This window comes from Cervus elaphus, chromosome 22 (genome assembly GCF_910594005.1).
Source record: "Cervus elaphus chromosome 22, mCerEla1.1, whole genome shotgun sequence".
Taxonomy (NCBI): domain Eukaryota; kingdom Metazoa; phylum Chordata; class Mammalia; order Artiodactyla; family Cervidae; genus Cervus; species Cervus elaphus.
Window position 1 is genome coordinate 49,449,003 of NC_057836.1, and position 15,116 is coordinate 49,464,118.

At 42.9% G+C, this 15,116-nt stretch overlaps 1 protein-coding gene across 1 annotated transcript in view; it reads right to left on the bottom strand.

The window, feature by feature from the left end:
• Positions 1–1,897: 1,897 nt before the first annotated feature.
• POLR3B (RNA polymerase III subunit B) overlaps positions 1,898–15,116 on the bottom strand; it is a 109,896-nt gene continuing 96,677 nt past the window's right edge. The window contains exons 24-28 of the mRNA XM_043880705.1: positions 14,813–14,916; positions 14,093–14,259; positions 9,277–9,390; positions 7,835–8,008; positions 1,898–2,633 (exon numbers count right to left, since the gene is read on the bottom strand). Coding sequence (XP_043736640.1) covers positions 2,504–2,633; positions 7,835–8,008; positions 9,277–9,390; positions 14,093–14,259; positions 14,813–14,916 — 689 coding nt within the window. The 3' untranslated portion in view covers positions 1,898–2,503. The remainder of the gene's footprint in view (positions 2,634–7,834; positions 8,009–9,276; positions 9,391–14,092; positions 14,260–14,812; positions 14,917–15,116) is intronic.

Here is a 15,116-nt window from a genome sequence, read left to right on the forward strand (position 1 = left end):
GAGCCCACAGTTTTGTCTCCCCAGCCCTTGGACTCACCAAAGTTCAGAAAAGGGGTGCAGTCTTGCAGTGGCTTTGGCCTGGCATTTTAGCCTTTTATCCTTGAGCCAATTCTAGCCTGGCAAAGCCCGGAGGGAAAAAGGCACTTCGAGGGTGGCCTGCAAAAGGTTATTCTATCATTACTGGAAATGGAAATCTAACTGGTCATTTTTTTATATAAGGAACTTACAAATAAAGTATAGTGGAGCTAATATCAATTCTGGGTTCTTTTCATCAAAATATTATTCGGTCAACTAGTTATTCAAATAAATGGAGTATCTGCTGGTTTTTGAAATTACCAACCTGACACAATTTTTTGCTCTAAGGAGGTCTCAGTTTGGAACCCACACTTTCTAGATCTTTGTTAACTTGGAGAACTGGGAACTTCCTAGCTAACTCCCTTCAGGACTGAACTGTTTTTGAAAAAAGAAGTTTAAGCATTCAAATACTCAGTGGCACCTGAGTCTAAAAAAAAAAAAAAGACTGCCACATTTAGTGGCTGAAAAATAGAATCCTATGGATGATGATCAGAGCTGCACAATGTGAATGTACTGAGTGCCCCGGACCTGTACAGTTATTGGTTAAAATAGCACGTTTTATGTGAATTTCACCACAACTAAAAAAATTAAAAAAAAAAAAGAAATAAGAATCATGGATGACACCCAAAGTGAGCCCTCCAAATCAGGAACCCTGGTCTCCAGGCCCCTACTGTTCCCCATCAGTTGGGGTGGGGGGCGCTGGGTGAGTCAGCCACTTGGAGCTTCAGCTTCTTGGGCTGTTTCGGAAACTTCAGAGCACAGCTAACCCTCAGCACTGCTGGGTTAAGCCTCAGCACTGGTTGACGGGCAGTGTCCCATGACTAGTGGCGTCTGGTCTCCCTACTGGGCTCTGAGCCCCTTGGGGCAGCAGTTGTGTCCTGCCCTTTCTATCCTCAGGACAGGGTCTCACACTGGGGATGTGATGGAGCCCCCACGCCAGCAGCTCCTCCCAGGGGTCACTGTCGTGGCGAGCCTCATGGGGCAGGGCTACGGCATCTTTAGCAGGGTTGATAGTGGAGTTGTCATGTATGTAACAGGAAATAGTCAAAGTTACCGTACAAAGCTCCTTAAACAGCCCACGAACTGCAGGACACACGCATTGAATCTAGTAGAGTCATCTTCAGGCACTGACACTCTTGAGGACAACAAAGCCACACGCAAAGAAGGAACCACCAGCTGAAGCGAGAGATCTGGGCATTCAAACCCCTCTGCCTTTGTAAATCCTACCCAGTCCCTGAAGGGAACAGAGACACGTGGAGATGGCTGGAGAAGGTCTGCTCCCCTGCAGTCCATCCTAAGAAACCTCCAGGACCTGAGTGAGACTGTCAAGCTTGGCTTCCCATGTCAGTGACCAGCCTGGCTCCCTCTTTCAGAGTCCCAGCACACAGTAGCTCGGGAAAGCCTCTGAACAAGTCCATGGCAGTTTAACGTGGATACACCATGTTTCTCAACCTTATCTGACTCTGGACCTTGATTCTAGAACCCTACTAATATTCTGTGGCACAGGTTGAATGTGACATGCTGGGGACCCGGCCTTGGGTCATTAACCAAAGCTTTTCTGACTTATAAACAACCCTAACACAAGTACTTATCTGGCTTCGGGGCAGAGCAATTAAGAACAACCCATTATAGAATCAGATGAAGAGTGCTGTCTGATTAAAAACCAAATGAACAGCTAAACATCCTGGCAGGAATGGAAAGGATGGAAAACTTAACAAAGCATTCATGGAATTATTTTCAGATACTCAACAAATGTTACTGCATGTATCATGGGGGTTTAGAAGAGTAGCAGTTAGTCCTTAAGAAAAAGTGACATCCTTGGTAAATTTAAGAGGGTAGGAAGACATTTATTAATAGAATTAAAAAGTTGGGTGTATAAAGACAAGATTCAATTGTTGGGAAAATTTATCCCCCCACTGCACCAGACAAGACAGACCCCGCTTATCCTCTCAGCTTCCTGCTGTTGTCTTTCCTACAGACACAGCTCAGAACAGCCTCCTGGACAAAGGAGTCAACCAACTCAAACAGATTCTTCCTGTTTCCTAAGAATCTTGAGTTTTCTTTGACCCTAAACATTACTTTCTTAAGAAGGAAGGTCTTTCTAATGAGTAAATTTCAAGATACCAGAACATAAATAAGTTTATCTTTTAGTTCACATCCACTTGTGAATCACATTTGGTATATGGACAAGAGACTTCACTAGAGTCCGTATCGTTGGCACCTCTCCCGTGGCATAAGGCTCCTTGATGGAGGATGTTCAGCCAAGTCTCCCAATGTGTAAAAAAAACCTCTCCATCAATTATGTGGTTAGTGTTTTTTGAGAGAGAGAACAATTCAAAGGCTGTTTGAAGAGGTGGTCCTCATCTCTTCTGCTTTCCACTGCATTGGACGTATCGCCTGTTCTCTTTACATAACCATCTGGCCCCTCCTACTCGTTGTATTTGGAGAGTTTCAGCCTGGGGATGATGTTCATGGACTGCAGCTCCTGGAACAGCAGCTTGCAGGCGTACGGGATGCGCAGTGAGGACACGTGGCAGGACGACTTGCAGAAGTGGCACCTGAAACCCAAGTCAGCTGCGTTAGAGGGGCAGCACCCAGGGGCGGAGGCAGCGCGGAGGGGGAGACGCGCCCTGCGCCCCCCCACGGCCACCCTACCGAGCGCGCGCGTCCTAGTCCTCAGCGTTCATTCACACTGTCAAACCTGTACGTACGCGCGTCAAAGTGTGAGTCACTCAGTGGTGTCCGGCTCTCTGCAACCCCATGGACTGTGGCCCGCCAGGCTCCTCGATCCATGAAAATCTCTGGGCAAGAATACTGGAGTGGGTTGCCATTTCCTTCTCCAAATATGTATGTATACACCCCCGGAATAAAAAGAAGCATCCAAGGCAGGAAAAGAAAAAAAAAAACCAAGTACCACTCCCCCAGTTTTAAAAGCACATACTTTTAATCAATTGCATCCACACTTCTAGACCCTTCTCTTTAAAATGCAAAATATCTGCCTATATACTTGTTTTGAATGAGGCCCAGAAATCTGAACCATCTGAAAGTTACTCAGATTTAGTCTTTGTTGTTGAAAGAATTTCAAAACAATTTAGTCCCTATCCCCGTAGCTGAAAAGCTACTGCTGCTCTATATAATTCTAGACAAGATGCTCAATTTGCTCTCTGTCACTGAAATGCTTCAAGTGTGATGAGCAAGAGAAGACTTTCATATAGGAAGGTGGTGTCCAGTCAAATGCTACTTATTTTTCCAGGGCTCTTCAAGCACAGATATTTTCCTTAGTCCTGGAGGCCACTGCACTCACAATGCACTGATTCCTGTGTGTGTTCATGTGTTCCCACTTTATCTTCACAACAGCACCCGCTCTGAGGCAACACGTCTGCTCTTTCAATTAGTTTTCTTTTCTCTTTCTTCAGGAAAAGCCAGTGAACTGAACCTAGATCTTAATCAATGGCTACAATGGAAGAAGGGTCCCAGGGGAGAAACTGAATTATTCTCTTAGGTTTCAGACCAAAATAGGACCTCACCCTGTACCTCAAGGGTCTGGGGTACCTGGGACAACAGATTTCCAGTACATATCCTGAAACTTAACAGGTAGAAAACTGGATCTTCCCAGGTAACAGGGTGCAAAATGAATGTAGGAGAGACAGCAAACATGGCTTAGAAGTCAGTGCTGACGGGGGGCTGGAGGGAGATTCCTTAGTGATCGGCAGACCAGAGAAATAAGACAACATGAGTTAAACATGAAGAGGTGCGTGTCATTTCACTGAGTAATCACAAAAGTGGCACAAGAATGTTCATGGTCAAACTGGTTATAACAGCATAAAGCTAGAACTCACATGTTCAATAAATTACCGGTTCTATGATTACAGGACATTTATGCAGAAGAACCCTGTGCAGCCAGACCCAGATTAATGAAATGTAAAGGTGTCCAGGACATAGCGTGGAGTGAAAAAGCAGTCTACTTAACAGCATGATTACATGGGGGGTTCTCAGACGGGTTTCAGTAAATGTATGAAGTTTCCAAAATCATCTGTAACAAGATTTTCTGGTGTATATAATTTTATTTTTATGCTACTATCAGAATCTCAAAGGGGTTCATGATTTAAAATAAAAAAGGGTACAGAACTATCTGGAGAAGGAAATGGCAACCCACACTCCAGCATTCTTGCCTAGAGAATCCCATGGACAGAGAAGCCTGGTGGGCTACAGTCCATGAGTCGGACACGACTTAGCAACTAAACCACAGAACTATTGGCAAACAGAAATGTCCCCAAAGGGTCACTAAAATGTTGACAGTGGTCATCTGTGGGTGGCAGGAATTTGTACTGTCACAAACGTGACAATTTGTATTTTTTCTATATATATGTATTTTTTAAAACTGAATATTACAAAAATATTCAGGGATCATTTTTGCCATCAGTAAAATAAAGCTTCATTAATTTTAGAAAAGCAAAGCATTAAGGTTGAGAATTTGAACGAGATGGTGGGTGACTATGCAGATATGAACTTTCCAAGGAGAGGTGGAGGGAAAAATGACAAGTCACGATGGACCCATGCCTGGGTCCCCACCAGAGGACCTGAAGAGACCTTAACAAGCACTGTGGAGATCTGATTCCATCAACACTAATAACAGAACATTATGGATGACTTTTTCCTAAAAGATTACCTGAAGACCTCATTAATGCATTACATTTTATGAATTATGTTTTTAAATGTGCCTGGGTTGATCTAATTTATTCGGAAATCATGTTCATGCTTTAATTAAACTGGAGAAATGGATTTAACTGGGGGAATGTCTTGCTGATTCTCCTGACCAGTACAGTACCTGACCAGTACATTACCCTGTGACTTTAATCCAAGCTCAGCTGTTTAAAGTTTCCATATGTGCTGATTCATAATCCAAAATCTCCACTAATCTTCTCTATTATTAAATATTTCTCATCATTTAAGATGTTCCAATGCACATATATACATGCATAAATATATACAGATAAAACATGCACATATATAGATAAAACACACATAAATAAAAATATACAATGTTTTACCCTATTTCTGAAAGAGTTCCAAAGGAAGAGACTTGACCCAAACAAGAAAAGAAACTGATTTTTTAAGGTGAAGGCAGTGGAAGGAGGTTGTGGCTTCACATGAGGAATGACTGTCCAGTAGAATATCCTCTACGAGCTAATTATCTGAATAGGGATTTTCTTTTCTCGGCAGTTTTCCTCTCTTTTGTGACTTACGCCCTCCTGTCTTCTGCAGAACAACAGTCTTGCTGTAAACATCCCCATAGCAATGCCTTACTAATGTGCAAATCACTGACAAAAGGCCAGTTTCAAGGTTCTGAACCGCTCTAATTACTCAGCCTCCATTGTGCTGTTCATTAAAGAGCGACTTCCTCCAACAAATGCCCCGTGCCCCCTCCCACACAACCCAGCGTGCCTCATCAGGTAAGGACCGGAAAACGACAGCATCGTTAGGCCCCTCTGCTAGGCAGCAGCACGAGGAGGGTGCAGACTCCCAGAGTGGGTGACGATTTTATTTTTTTCTGTTGGGAACAAGGGTATACGCAGGCCACTCAGAATCAGACCTACGGCATATCCAGGTCTGTTTAATTACAGTAAAGACCCTTAAACTGTATAACCTGAGTTAGTCCTCTTTCAAGGGATTTCAAATACAATACACATTGAACATATGAGCTTCAAAATTAGGCACTGCCATCAAACGATCTCTAAATGAGACAGAATTGAAGCACCAGAGGTGAGAATTTAACAGAAGAACGAGGAGATCAGCCACGGCTTACAAGTTTCCCCGAGTATTTAGCGGAAGACAGGGGAAGGTTTTCAAAGGGTGTGAATGAAGCTCATCTACTGTTTCCGTTCTTTTTTGCTCTCTCTCTTCCCTGTCACACACACACTCTCTCTCTTCTTTGAGTGGGAGGCACAGGAGGGAATGTGGGGAGAATGGAGAAGAAAAGGAAACTCTCTGAAGTCTCATGATCCCTGTTCTTAATAAAATGATTCCCCTGCACCATCTTTTCAAAATAAATTACTTTGAGATCCTTGTGCCAGAGGATGGCTGTCTACGAACCAGGAAGTAGGCCTTCTCCAGACAGAACATCTGCTGATACCTTGATCTTGAACTTCCCTGTCTCCATATATATGAGAAATACGTGTTTGTAGGTTAAGCTTAAAAAAAAAAATCCTTGCACCAAATTAGAAGACTTAAGCATAGTGCAACTAGTTCCAGGCATCTCGCTATTACACATTTGTTGGTGTGCTACACAGCCAGAACAATAAAAAGCAAACTCAATATGCATTTCAAAAGACAAACAGACATCTCAGAATTGAAACACCCCCTCCCATGTCACTGATAAAAGCAACGCCCAGGCTTATGCTTAGAAGACTGTCACCTCCTCTCTGCCATCGTAGGAAAGGAACAAAGTGCAAACAGCCACCTCTTGTGTTGGTTTTTTAATATGAAACGATCTTTTCACAGACAAGAAGAAACAGACGACTCCTTCTCAAATAATTTACACCAAAAAAAAAAAAAATCATAAAATAATTGGCTAAAGGGTTTTGTCGTGTAACTAGCAAGGTATATACACTGTGTTCAAAGAAGTTCACTCATTCCAACTCTTGATTTGCTTTCATTCATCAAGAAACTGGCAGCGACAGACGGCAAAAAGTTGGGGCTCTCTCTGGAAGGAGGCTCTGAAGGGGGACTCAGTGGGGAAAGGGGCTCTGCGCGGGTGGGTGAGGGAGCTGAGGCTATTTCCTGTCCCACAGCATCTGCCTTATACCTTGCTAGACCTCATCTCTGGCAGAAGTGTGAGTAAACACCAGGGAACTGCTGGCCCTCCTGCCTGCAGGGGTATTTCAGGGCTCTGGATCACGACTAACCCAAGGAGAGCAGCTGCTCCGCAGTGGTAGAGCAGAACCAGTACAAGGAGGAAAATGAGCACAAACAAAAAATACGGAGTATCACGTTTTAACTGGCCTGTGTACCGAACTCAACACAGAAATCACAAACTTTATGAATTATGCAATTTACCTATGGATAACCCTAAGCAATTATATTTTATTTAGCATCAAAAAGGTCCCAGGCTGGAGAAGCAGAGGTAAAGAAGGCAGAGTGGAGATAGAATGAGCCAGAAGACAAGGGGAGCTGACAAGCTCCCGGGAGCAGCCATTCATCTGTCTTACTCACCACTGTAACTCTGGGGCCTAGAACAGTGTCTGGCATGTGGCTGATTCTTACTCAATGTTTGTTGACTGAAAAACTGAGACAGACGTGGTCTCTGACTTCAAGGAATTCACAGGCCAAGTGTAAAGCAGAGAGGGTACAGACAAGGTCCCGGCTCTGTCACCAATTTGCTCTAAGAGCTGGGGCAACATACCTGGTTCTTCGGGTTTGAGGTTAAACCAGGGCATTTGACACGGTCTTCTATTGAAGGATACTAGTTAAAATATGCTGTAATTCTGAATCTGCTAGTATTTACAGGTGAATAGCGTTATAAAAGGTACTTGAGATAACATTAAAAAGAAGACAAAGTCATCTTGGGAGTTTAAACTCTAGTGGTCGTAGAGAGCAGAATATTAGGCAGACAAACTAAGCACGTACATACAGAATCCTGAATTCCGGAATGCCTGGATGGGGAAGGCTGGAGAATATGTGGGAAAGATGCAGGGTGAAACACTAGCTGTGATTTAAGAGGCGAGGGACGTGGTGTGAGAGACATGTGGTATCCACTTACCAGCCGGAGTACCCCAGAAGTCCGCACTGCCCACAGACATCAACCTCAAAGGCGTCACTTGAAATCATTAGTCTCTCTAGTAAAAGCATACTGGCTCCATAACCGATTAAACAGTCACGTTCCATTTCTCCAAGACGCAAACCACCATCGCGAGACCGACCTTCAGTGGGCTGCCTTTGGGAGAAATCAGACAAATGTGTTTGTACTAAACAAACAGAGGCGGCATCACACGCTGGCTGAGAGCGCAAGGCTTCAGAGCAGGGCTCACCTGGATTCAAACTGCTTCTAATTTTAAAAATTAATTTCCTATTGGTGTATAGTTGCTTGATAACATTGTTAGTTTCTGCCGTACAGCAAAGTGACTCAGCTATATATACATATATATATCCACTCTTTTTCGGATTTCCTTCCCAGTTAGGTCACCACAGATCACTGAATAGAGATCCTTGTGCGATACAGTAGGTTCTCAAATAAGCCCATCTGTACCATTTTTCTTGATTCCACATGTAAGTGATATTGTATGATATTTGTCAAACTGCTTGTAGACAGTGACCAAAAGCATGCTACTCAGCCTCAGTCTCATTTGTAAAAACACATGTAAGAAAAAAAAAAAAAAAACAAACACATGTAAGACAATCTATCCCGAAGAGCCTTCAGTAAGAAGAGACGTAACCCAAGTGGCTGCTAATATTATTATTAGATGGAAACAATAATTACACAATCTTCTGTGATATAAGTTAACATATAATCACATAAAACAGCAGTGCTAGCATTACCATCACCATCACTATCATCATTATCAGCACAGTATAGTTCTCAAATCAGGGGAGAAAGCCTTTTGAGTATTTTCAAAGATGTCTCAGTTCTCTGTTATTTAAAAATAGAAAAACTAAGCAGAACACGCTATGGAAGAAACCTGGGTCCCTAATAGTCATTGCCAGGGCTCCAGAGAGGAGCTTTACTGTTAAGATATAAATTAAACATGGAAAGAAGCAGACAGAGTTTTCTATAAAATTTGGAATAGATCAGGAATCCCCTGGAAGGATGGAGTTCCTGAGCCAGATGGGAGGTTCCCCAGAGACTGGGAAGGTTCTGTGTGTCCTACTCAGGCCGTTCCTTCTTGTATGAGAACTGGCCCCCTACTGGCCCCTAAATGGACTCCCTGTGGTTTACGTATCTGCTGGGCTAGAGAATACTTTAAAAGGTTAGGGACCCAAGCCCCAACTGGTGCAGGATAAACGACTTTGTTAGGAGACTACTGGCAAGACCTTCCATGGGTTTGCTTACCTACGAACTGATTTTCAATTGGTGGCTATTTTCTCACGTTAATCAGACATGTGATTTTTGTCGATGCCCAACACCCTAAATTTTGACATCTGCCTACTGCTACATCTGAGAAATGCAATGTAGACTTGACTACATTATAAATGCTTTTGTCTTACCTGGTAAGGACAGCTCTTGGTCCCCGGGCCCGGGCATGCATCTTATCAAGCACCATGTGTTTCAGTTTCTGATAGTACACAGGGCCAAAATAGATGTATGCTTCCAAGGGCTCACTGCAAGAAAGGTCAGAGTTTTAGGTTAAGAACTAAGTTTGGACTAACAAGAGACAGCCTTTTTTAGGACTCATCACTGGCAGGTCCTAATCTGTTTTTGAATGAGTTTATGACTGAATGAATGGGCAAGAGAGTGACTTTCAGACTGCAGTGAACAAAATGCTACAACTGAAAATATAAAAGTACCACAGATGCAATAAAAGATATACTGTTCAATTAAGAAATAAAAATTTATGAACACTGTGTGCATGTATCTTTTCAAATTAGTGGTTTTGGTTTTTTTGGATATACAACCAGGAATGGAATTCCTGAGTCATATGGTAGTTTTTATTTTTTGCTTTTTCAGACATCTCCATACTGTTTGTATAGTGGCTGCACCAATTTACATCCCCACCAACAGTGTACAACGGCTCCCTTTTCTCCACATCCTCACCAACATTTATTATTTTTGTTCTTTTTGATGACAGCCATTCTGACAGGTGTGAGGTGGTAGCTCATTATGGTTTTGATCTGCATTTCCCTGATAACTAGCAATGCTGAATATCTTTTCATGTGCCTGTTGGCCATCTGCATGTCCTCTTTGGAGAAAGTCTATTCAGTTCTTCTATCCAGTTTTTAATCAGGTTTTTGTTTTTTTTAATGTTGAGCCATATGAGCTGTTTTTATATATTGGATATTAACCCTGTCCACGTATCAGTCTTAACATTTGCAAATATCTTCTCCCATTCATTAGATTATCTTTTTGTTTTATTGATGTTTCTTTTGCTGTGCAAAAACTTTTCAGTTTAATTAGGTCCCATTTGCTTATTTTTGCTTTTGTATCCTTTGCTTTAGGAGATGGATTTAAAAAAACATTGCTGCAACTTATGTCAAAGAGTATTCTGCCTATGTTTTTCTCTTGAAGTTTTATAGTATCTGGTCCTGCATTTAAGTCTTTCATCCATTTTAAGTTTGTTTTGTGTATGGTGTTAGAGTTTGTTCTAATTTCATTCTTTTACATGTAGCTGTCCAGTATTCCCAGCACCACTTATTAAAAAGACTGTCTTTTCTCCACCGTATATTCTTGCCTCCCTTGTCACAGATTAATTAACCGCAGTGTGTGGGCTTAAGTCTGGGATTCCCTCTTGTCCCACTGACCTGTGTGTTTTTACGCCAGCACCGTACTGTTTGATTACTATAGCTTTGTAGTGCAGTCTGAAGTTAGGGAGAGTGATTCCTCCAGGTCTACTCTTCTTTCTCAAGATTGTTTTGGCTCTTTGGGGTCTTCGGTGTTTCTGAACAAAACTTTTAAATTATTTACAGTCACCAAGGTATGGAAGCAATCTGAGTGTCCATCAACAGATGAGTGGGTAAAGAAGATGTGGTATATCTATAAGACGGAACGCTACTCAGGCATAAAGAAGAATGACATTTTGCCATTTGCAGCAACACAGGTGAACTTGCAGGGCCTGATGCTAAGTGAAAAAGCCAGAGAAAGTCTAATACCATATGATATCACTTATATGTAGAAATCTAAAAATTGTAGCAAATTAGTAAATAAAACAAAAAAGAACCAGACTCATAGATATAAAGAACAAACTACTGGTTACCAGTGGGGAGAGCAGAGAGAGAAGGGCAATATAGGGGTAGGAGAAAAAGGGTTATTATGGGATTATATGAAACCATGTGTGAAACTTTTGAAAATCATAAAGCACTGTAAAATTAAAAGAGTCATTCAATTAAAAAGAATAGTGAAAAAAATGTAAACAGGTTGTGAAAGAGTGTGTACAGGACAGCCCTTCTTTCACGGTTGCCCCCCTTGTCAAGTCACCCTCCTTTCCTGCCTGGACCACTGCAGACAATCCTCTGATCTATCTTTCTGCTTCTACAACAGATTCCATTACAATCTCTCAACAATCTATTCTTTACACAGTAAGCCAGAGCGATTCCTTCTAAAACAGAGCTCACAGCAGGTCATTCTTCTGCTCTCGATTCCCAGTGGTTCCCCATTACATTCAGAATCTGTTATCACCCAAACTGTGTATCATAGCCACAAGGAAAAACACAAGCTGCTTCCTGTCCACCTGACTCATTTTCTATTCCCTCTCCCCACCACACAACTCTACTTCAGCAACACTGGGCCTTTGCACTCACTGTCCCCTCTGCCTGAAACACTCTTTCACCAGGTATTCATGTGGCTCTGTCAAATATGCCACCTCTTCAGAGAGATGCACCCTGATGGGGTCCTCCTCGCACCCCAGCATCACAGTGCCAGCCCACTGTCTCAGCTCTCACCTAGGTAATATTTTCTTTAGAGTATCTGTCACTGTTTGGTATTACAACATACATTTGTTATTTCTCTGATTACCGCCTCTCTTCCCCAGGAGAAGTAAACTCTGCAGGATAAGCACGTCGTCTCCTTGCCACTGCGGTCCCTGCCCTGACTGCCTGGCACACAGCTGGTACTTGGCCAACATCTGCCACAGAGCTGACTCATGGGCCTTTAGAAAAGGTGGGCTAAAAGTTTCAAAAGAGAGTGAATATTTAAATGCTTTGACAGTAGAAAGCTTTTTTCTTCAGTTTGGAGCAAGAGCAGCCAGAATGATGCCTTTAAAAACATTTTCAACTACCCCAGAACTTCTTCCTCAAAAGAAAGGAAGCATCTAGTATGTGCCATGTAACTCATGACTTAATCCATAACACAGTCTAGGAAGGGAGAGACTGTCTCCCCTATGTTTAAGATGAAGAAATAGGCACAGAGGGCTAAATAAGAGCTGGTGAGTAGTACAGTGATTCAAATCCAGGGCTTTCCCTACTAAGTAACTTTTGGGCCACAGCCTGATAGAAGAGTGGAAAGAGCAAAGAAAGCAACAGACACAGCAGACAGGACACAAAAAGCACCTGCCCTTGCTTGCACGGTACACATCTTACAATGCTTTCAGCATCACCAGCAAAGACGTTTGCATCTATCAAGCCATTCTGCAGGCTTAAGTACAGCCAGATTTTTGGAAGACAGTACAGGGTGTCAGGAGACACTATTCTCATCCTCGGCCTGTCACAAAGTAACTGCATGACCTCTCCATCTCAGTTTTCTTAGCTGTACAAGGGGGTCAGACTGACCCCCTTTCTTTCCAGCTTTTAATAATAAATGATTCTATTTCTCCATTGTATGGCTCTTCATGGTAGAATTTCTAGAATTCTGTCACCTAATGCCATTCTATCATTAACTGAATAAATCCATATGCACTTTTCCCACTTAACTATGCTCAGAAATGTGACAAGAGATGAAAGCTGGTGGGTGAATATGTTTGTAAGTCCTGTATGGAACTTTCAACTAACATGCTAAAACAATGTTTCTCAAACTTTGCCACTGAGATGAATGGCTTGGCTGGGGGCACTGGAGAAGGTGGTGTAGACAGAGTCTACAGTTTTGTTCACAGGAAGCGGAGCACAACCCATTCAAATCTTCCAGTAAAATTATGTTCAGAAGGTCCGCCAAACTGAGTCACCAGTTCTACACACCTTCTGGTCAACTACTGCATTATTTCTGAATGAGGAGCAAAGAGTAAAACGATCAGTTGAGCAATGACAACTTTTCTTTTGAAATGGACCTTAGCTATTTCACTGAATCATTTTTGAAATGAACCATCACTTTTCCTGTAATGTGATTTTCTATAATATCTCAACCATGATACACCTAAAGAAATTTACATTATTACAGTCTGGGTAGATCATTTGAGAAAGTCATCTATATCTCTTAATGTCTAGTAACAAATCTCAATGGTCAGACGCAGAAGTCAGGGACCATGTCTATTCTGTTCACTGTTATATACTTAGGTGTTTAACACGCTGTTGGTGAATGAATGTGCAAACGTTAGGCCTCAGGCTATCTGTCAGAGCACAAAATACCTGAAATTCATCACAGAAGTATAGAGAAAGGCCAACAGTTAAGAGACTTTGTTATTATACACAATTGATGTGTTCTTTAAAAAAGTTGTGTAGTGATCCTACTTCAGTAAATAAGAGCTTTTCTACTTTTTAAATGAAAACCTCCTCAGCAAAACAGCATTCCTGAATTTATCAGGTTTCTAATTTTAAAAAGTTTTTTTATTTATTTGTTTATGTTGTTGGCTGTGCTGGATCCGAGCTGCTCTGCAGGCGTTCCTCGCGTTGCAGCAAGCAGGTGGGGGCGACTCTTCCCTGCAGTGGGCAGGCTTCTTTTCTTGGAGAGCACGGGCGCGAGGTGCACAGGCTTCAGTAACTGGGGCGCGTGGGCTCGGTAGCTGCCGCTTCCAGGACCTAGAGCACAGGCTCAACAGTTGTGGCATGCGGGCTTAGTTGCTCTGAGGCATGTGGGATCTTCCCTGATCAGCGATCAAATCTGTGTCTCTTGCACTGGCAGGCGAATTCTTTACCACTGAGCCACCCGGGAAGCCCTAGTTTTCTAAATTCGGACTTTTCTTCTCTCCCCTTCCCCAGTTTAACTGAGATATAATTCACATACAACATCAGGAACAGCATGCAGAGTGCTGATGTGAGACACACATGTTGCAAAGTCATGACCACCAGAGCTTAGCTGCCACATCCACCACCAACCTGGATTTTATTGTTTCAGATTTCTTAAAAAAGTCCCGCTGTATATTTTAAGGACTTTTATGTCTTACCACACTTTTACTTTAATGAAATCATACTTTTCCTTTAAGATGTCTGAACACACACTCACCCTGTGATGCCAGATGTGACATAGTCTTTCCCTAAGTAGTTATAACCGTGGCGGACGAGGTCCTCACACACATCCTTCACTTTACTGCCTCCAAAAGCGGTGCCGTAGTGGAATCTGCCGTCTAACACACCGGCCTTGCCTGCCAACAGCTCGATTAGCTTTCCCACCTGCGTGATGCGAACAGATTTGAGTGAGCACCTTCCTGTGGTGCAGGAATTCTGTTGGTTTATTTAGCTCTGGCCTTACTTCCCCCAAAGATTATGAGACTATTACTCTTAATAAGAGTGACAAATTAAGAGCAGCAAATATTTATCCTCTCTTACTGTGACCTCAGTTTATGCCTCCAAAACCCCAATGGGATAGATACTATTATCTCCCTCTGTTTGTATACGAGGAAACTGAAGAACAAGGGGTTAAGCCACTTTGAAGTCCCAAAGCTGGTCAGTAGTGGAGCCAGGCTGACGAATGACAACCACAGAGAGGGAGATGCATTAGGTTTGATGTGACGGAGTCTTTTGCTGGGGGGTAACTTCATCACTCAGAAGACTGCCATTGAAGAACAGCCCAGACCTCACCGCCTCCCCTCGGTAGATCAGTCCACCTGGTCAGGAACCTATTTTTGCTCAAAGGGCCCTTTCTGAAAATCAGTTTCGGGGTCCCATCTCCTCCAACTGCCTTGCCCTCTTTCCTAAAAGCAGCGTCTCTAAAAAAGAGACTGACCGTCATTCGCGATGGGAAGCCATGGGGGTTCATGATGATGTCCGGACAGATGCCAGAGTCACAGAAAGGCATGTCTTCCTGAGGGACGATCAAGCCGCAGACACCTGGGGGAGAGATTTCAGGCTTCATACAGCCAGTCGGCAGGAAGGAAGAGCACAGAACTGAACCGGGATCTCCTCACTGCCATCTCTACCTCTGCTGCTCTCAAACCTTCTCTGTGGTCTCTATCAGGAGTTAACAAAAGCAACTTCCAACCGCCCTGCTAGACAAACGGTTTGAAACGACTGTCCTGGCGGGAAGGCCC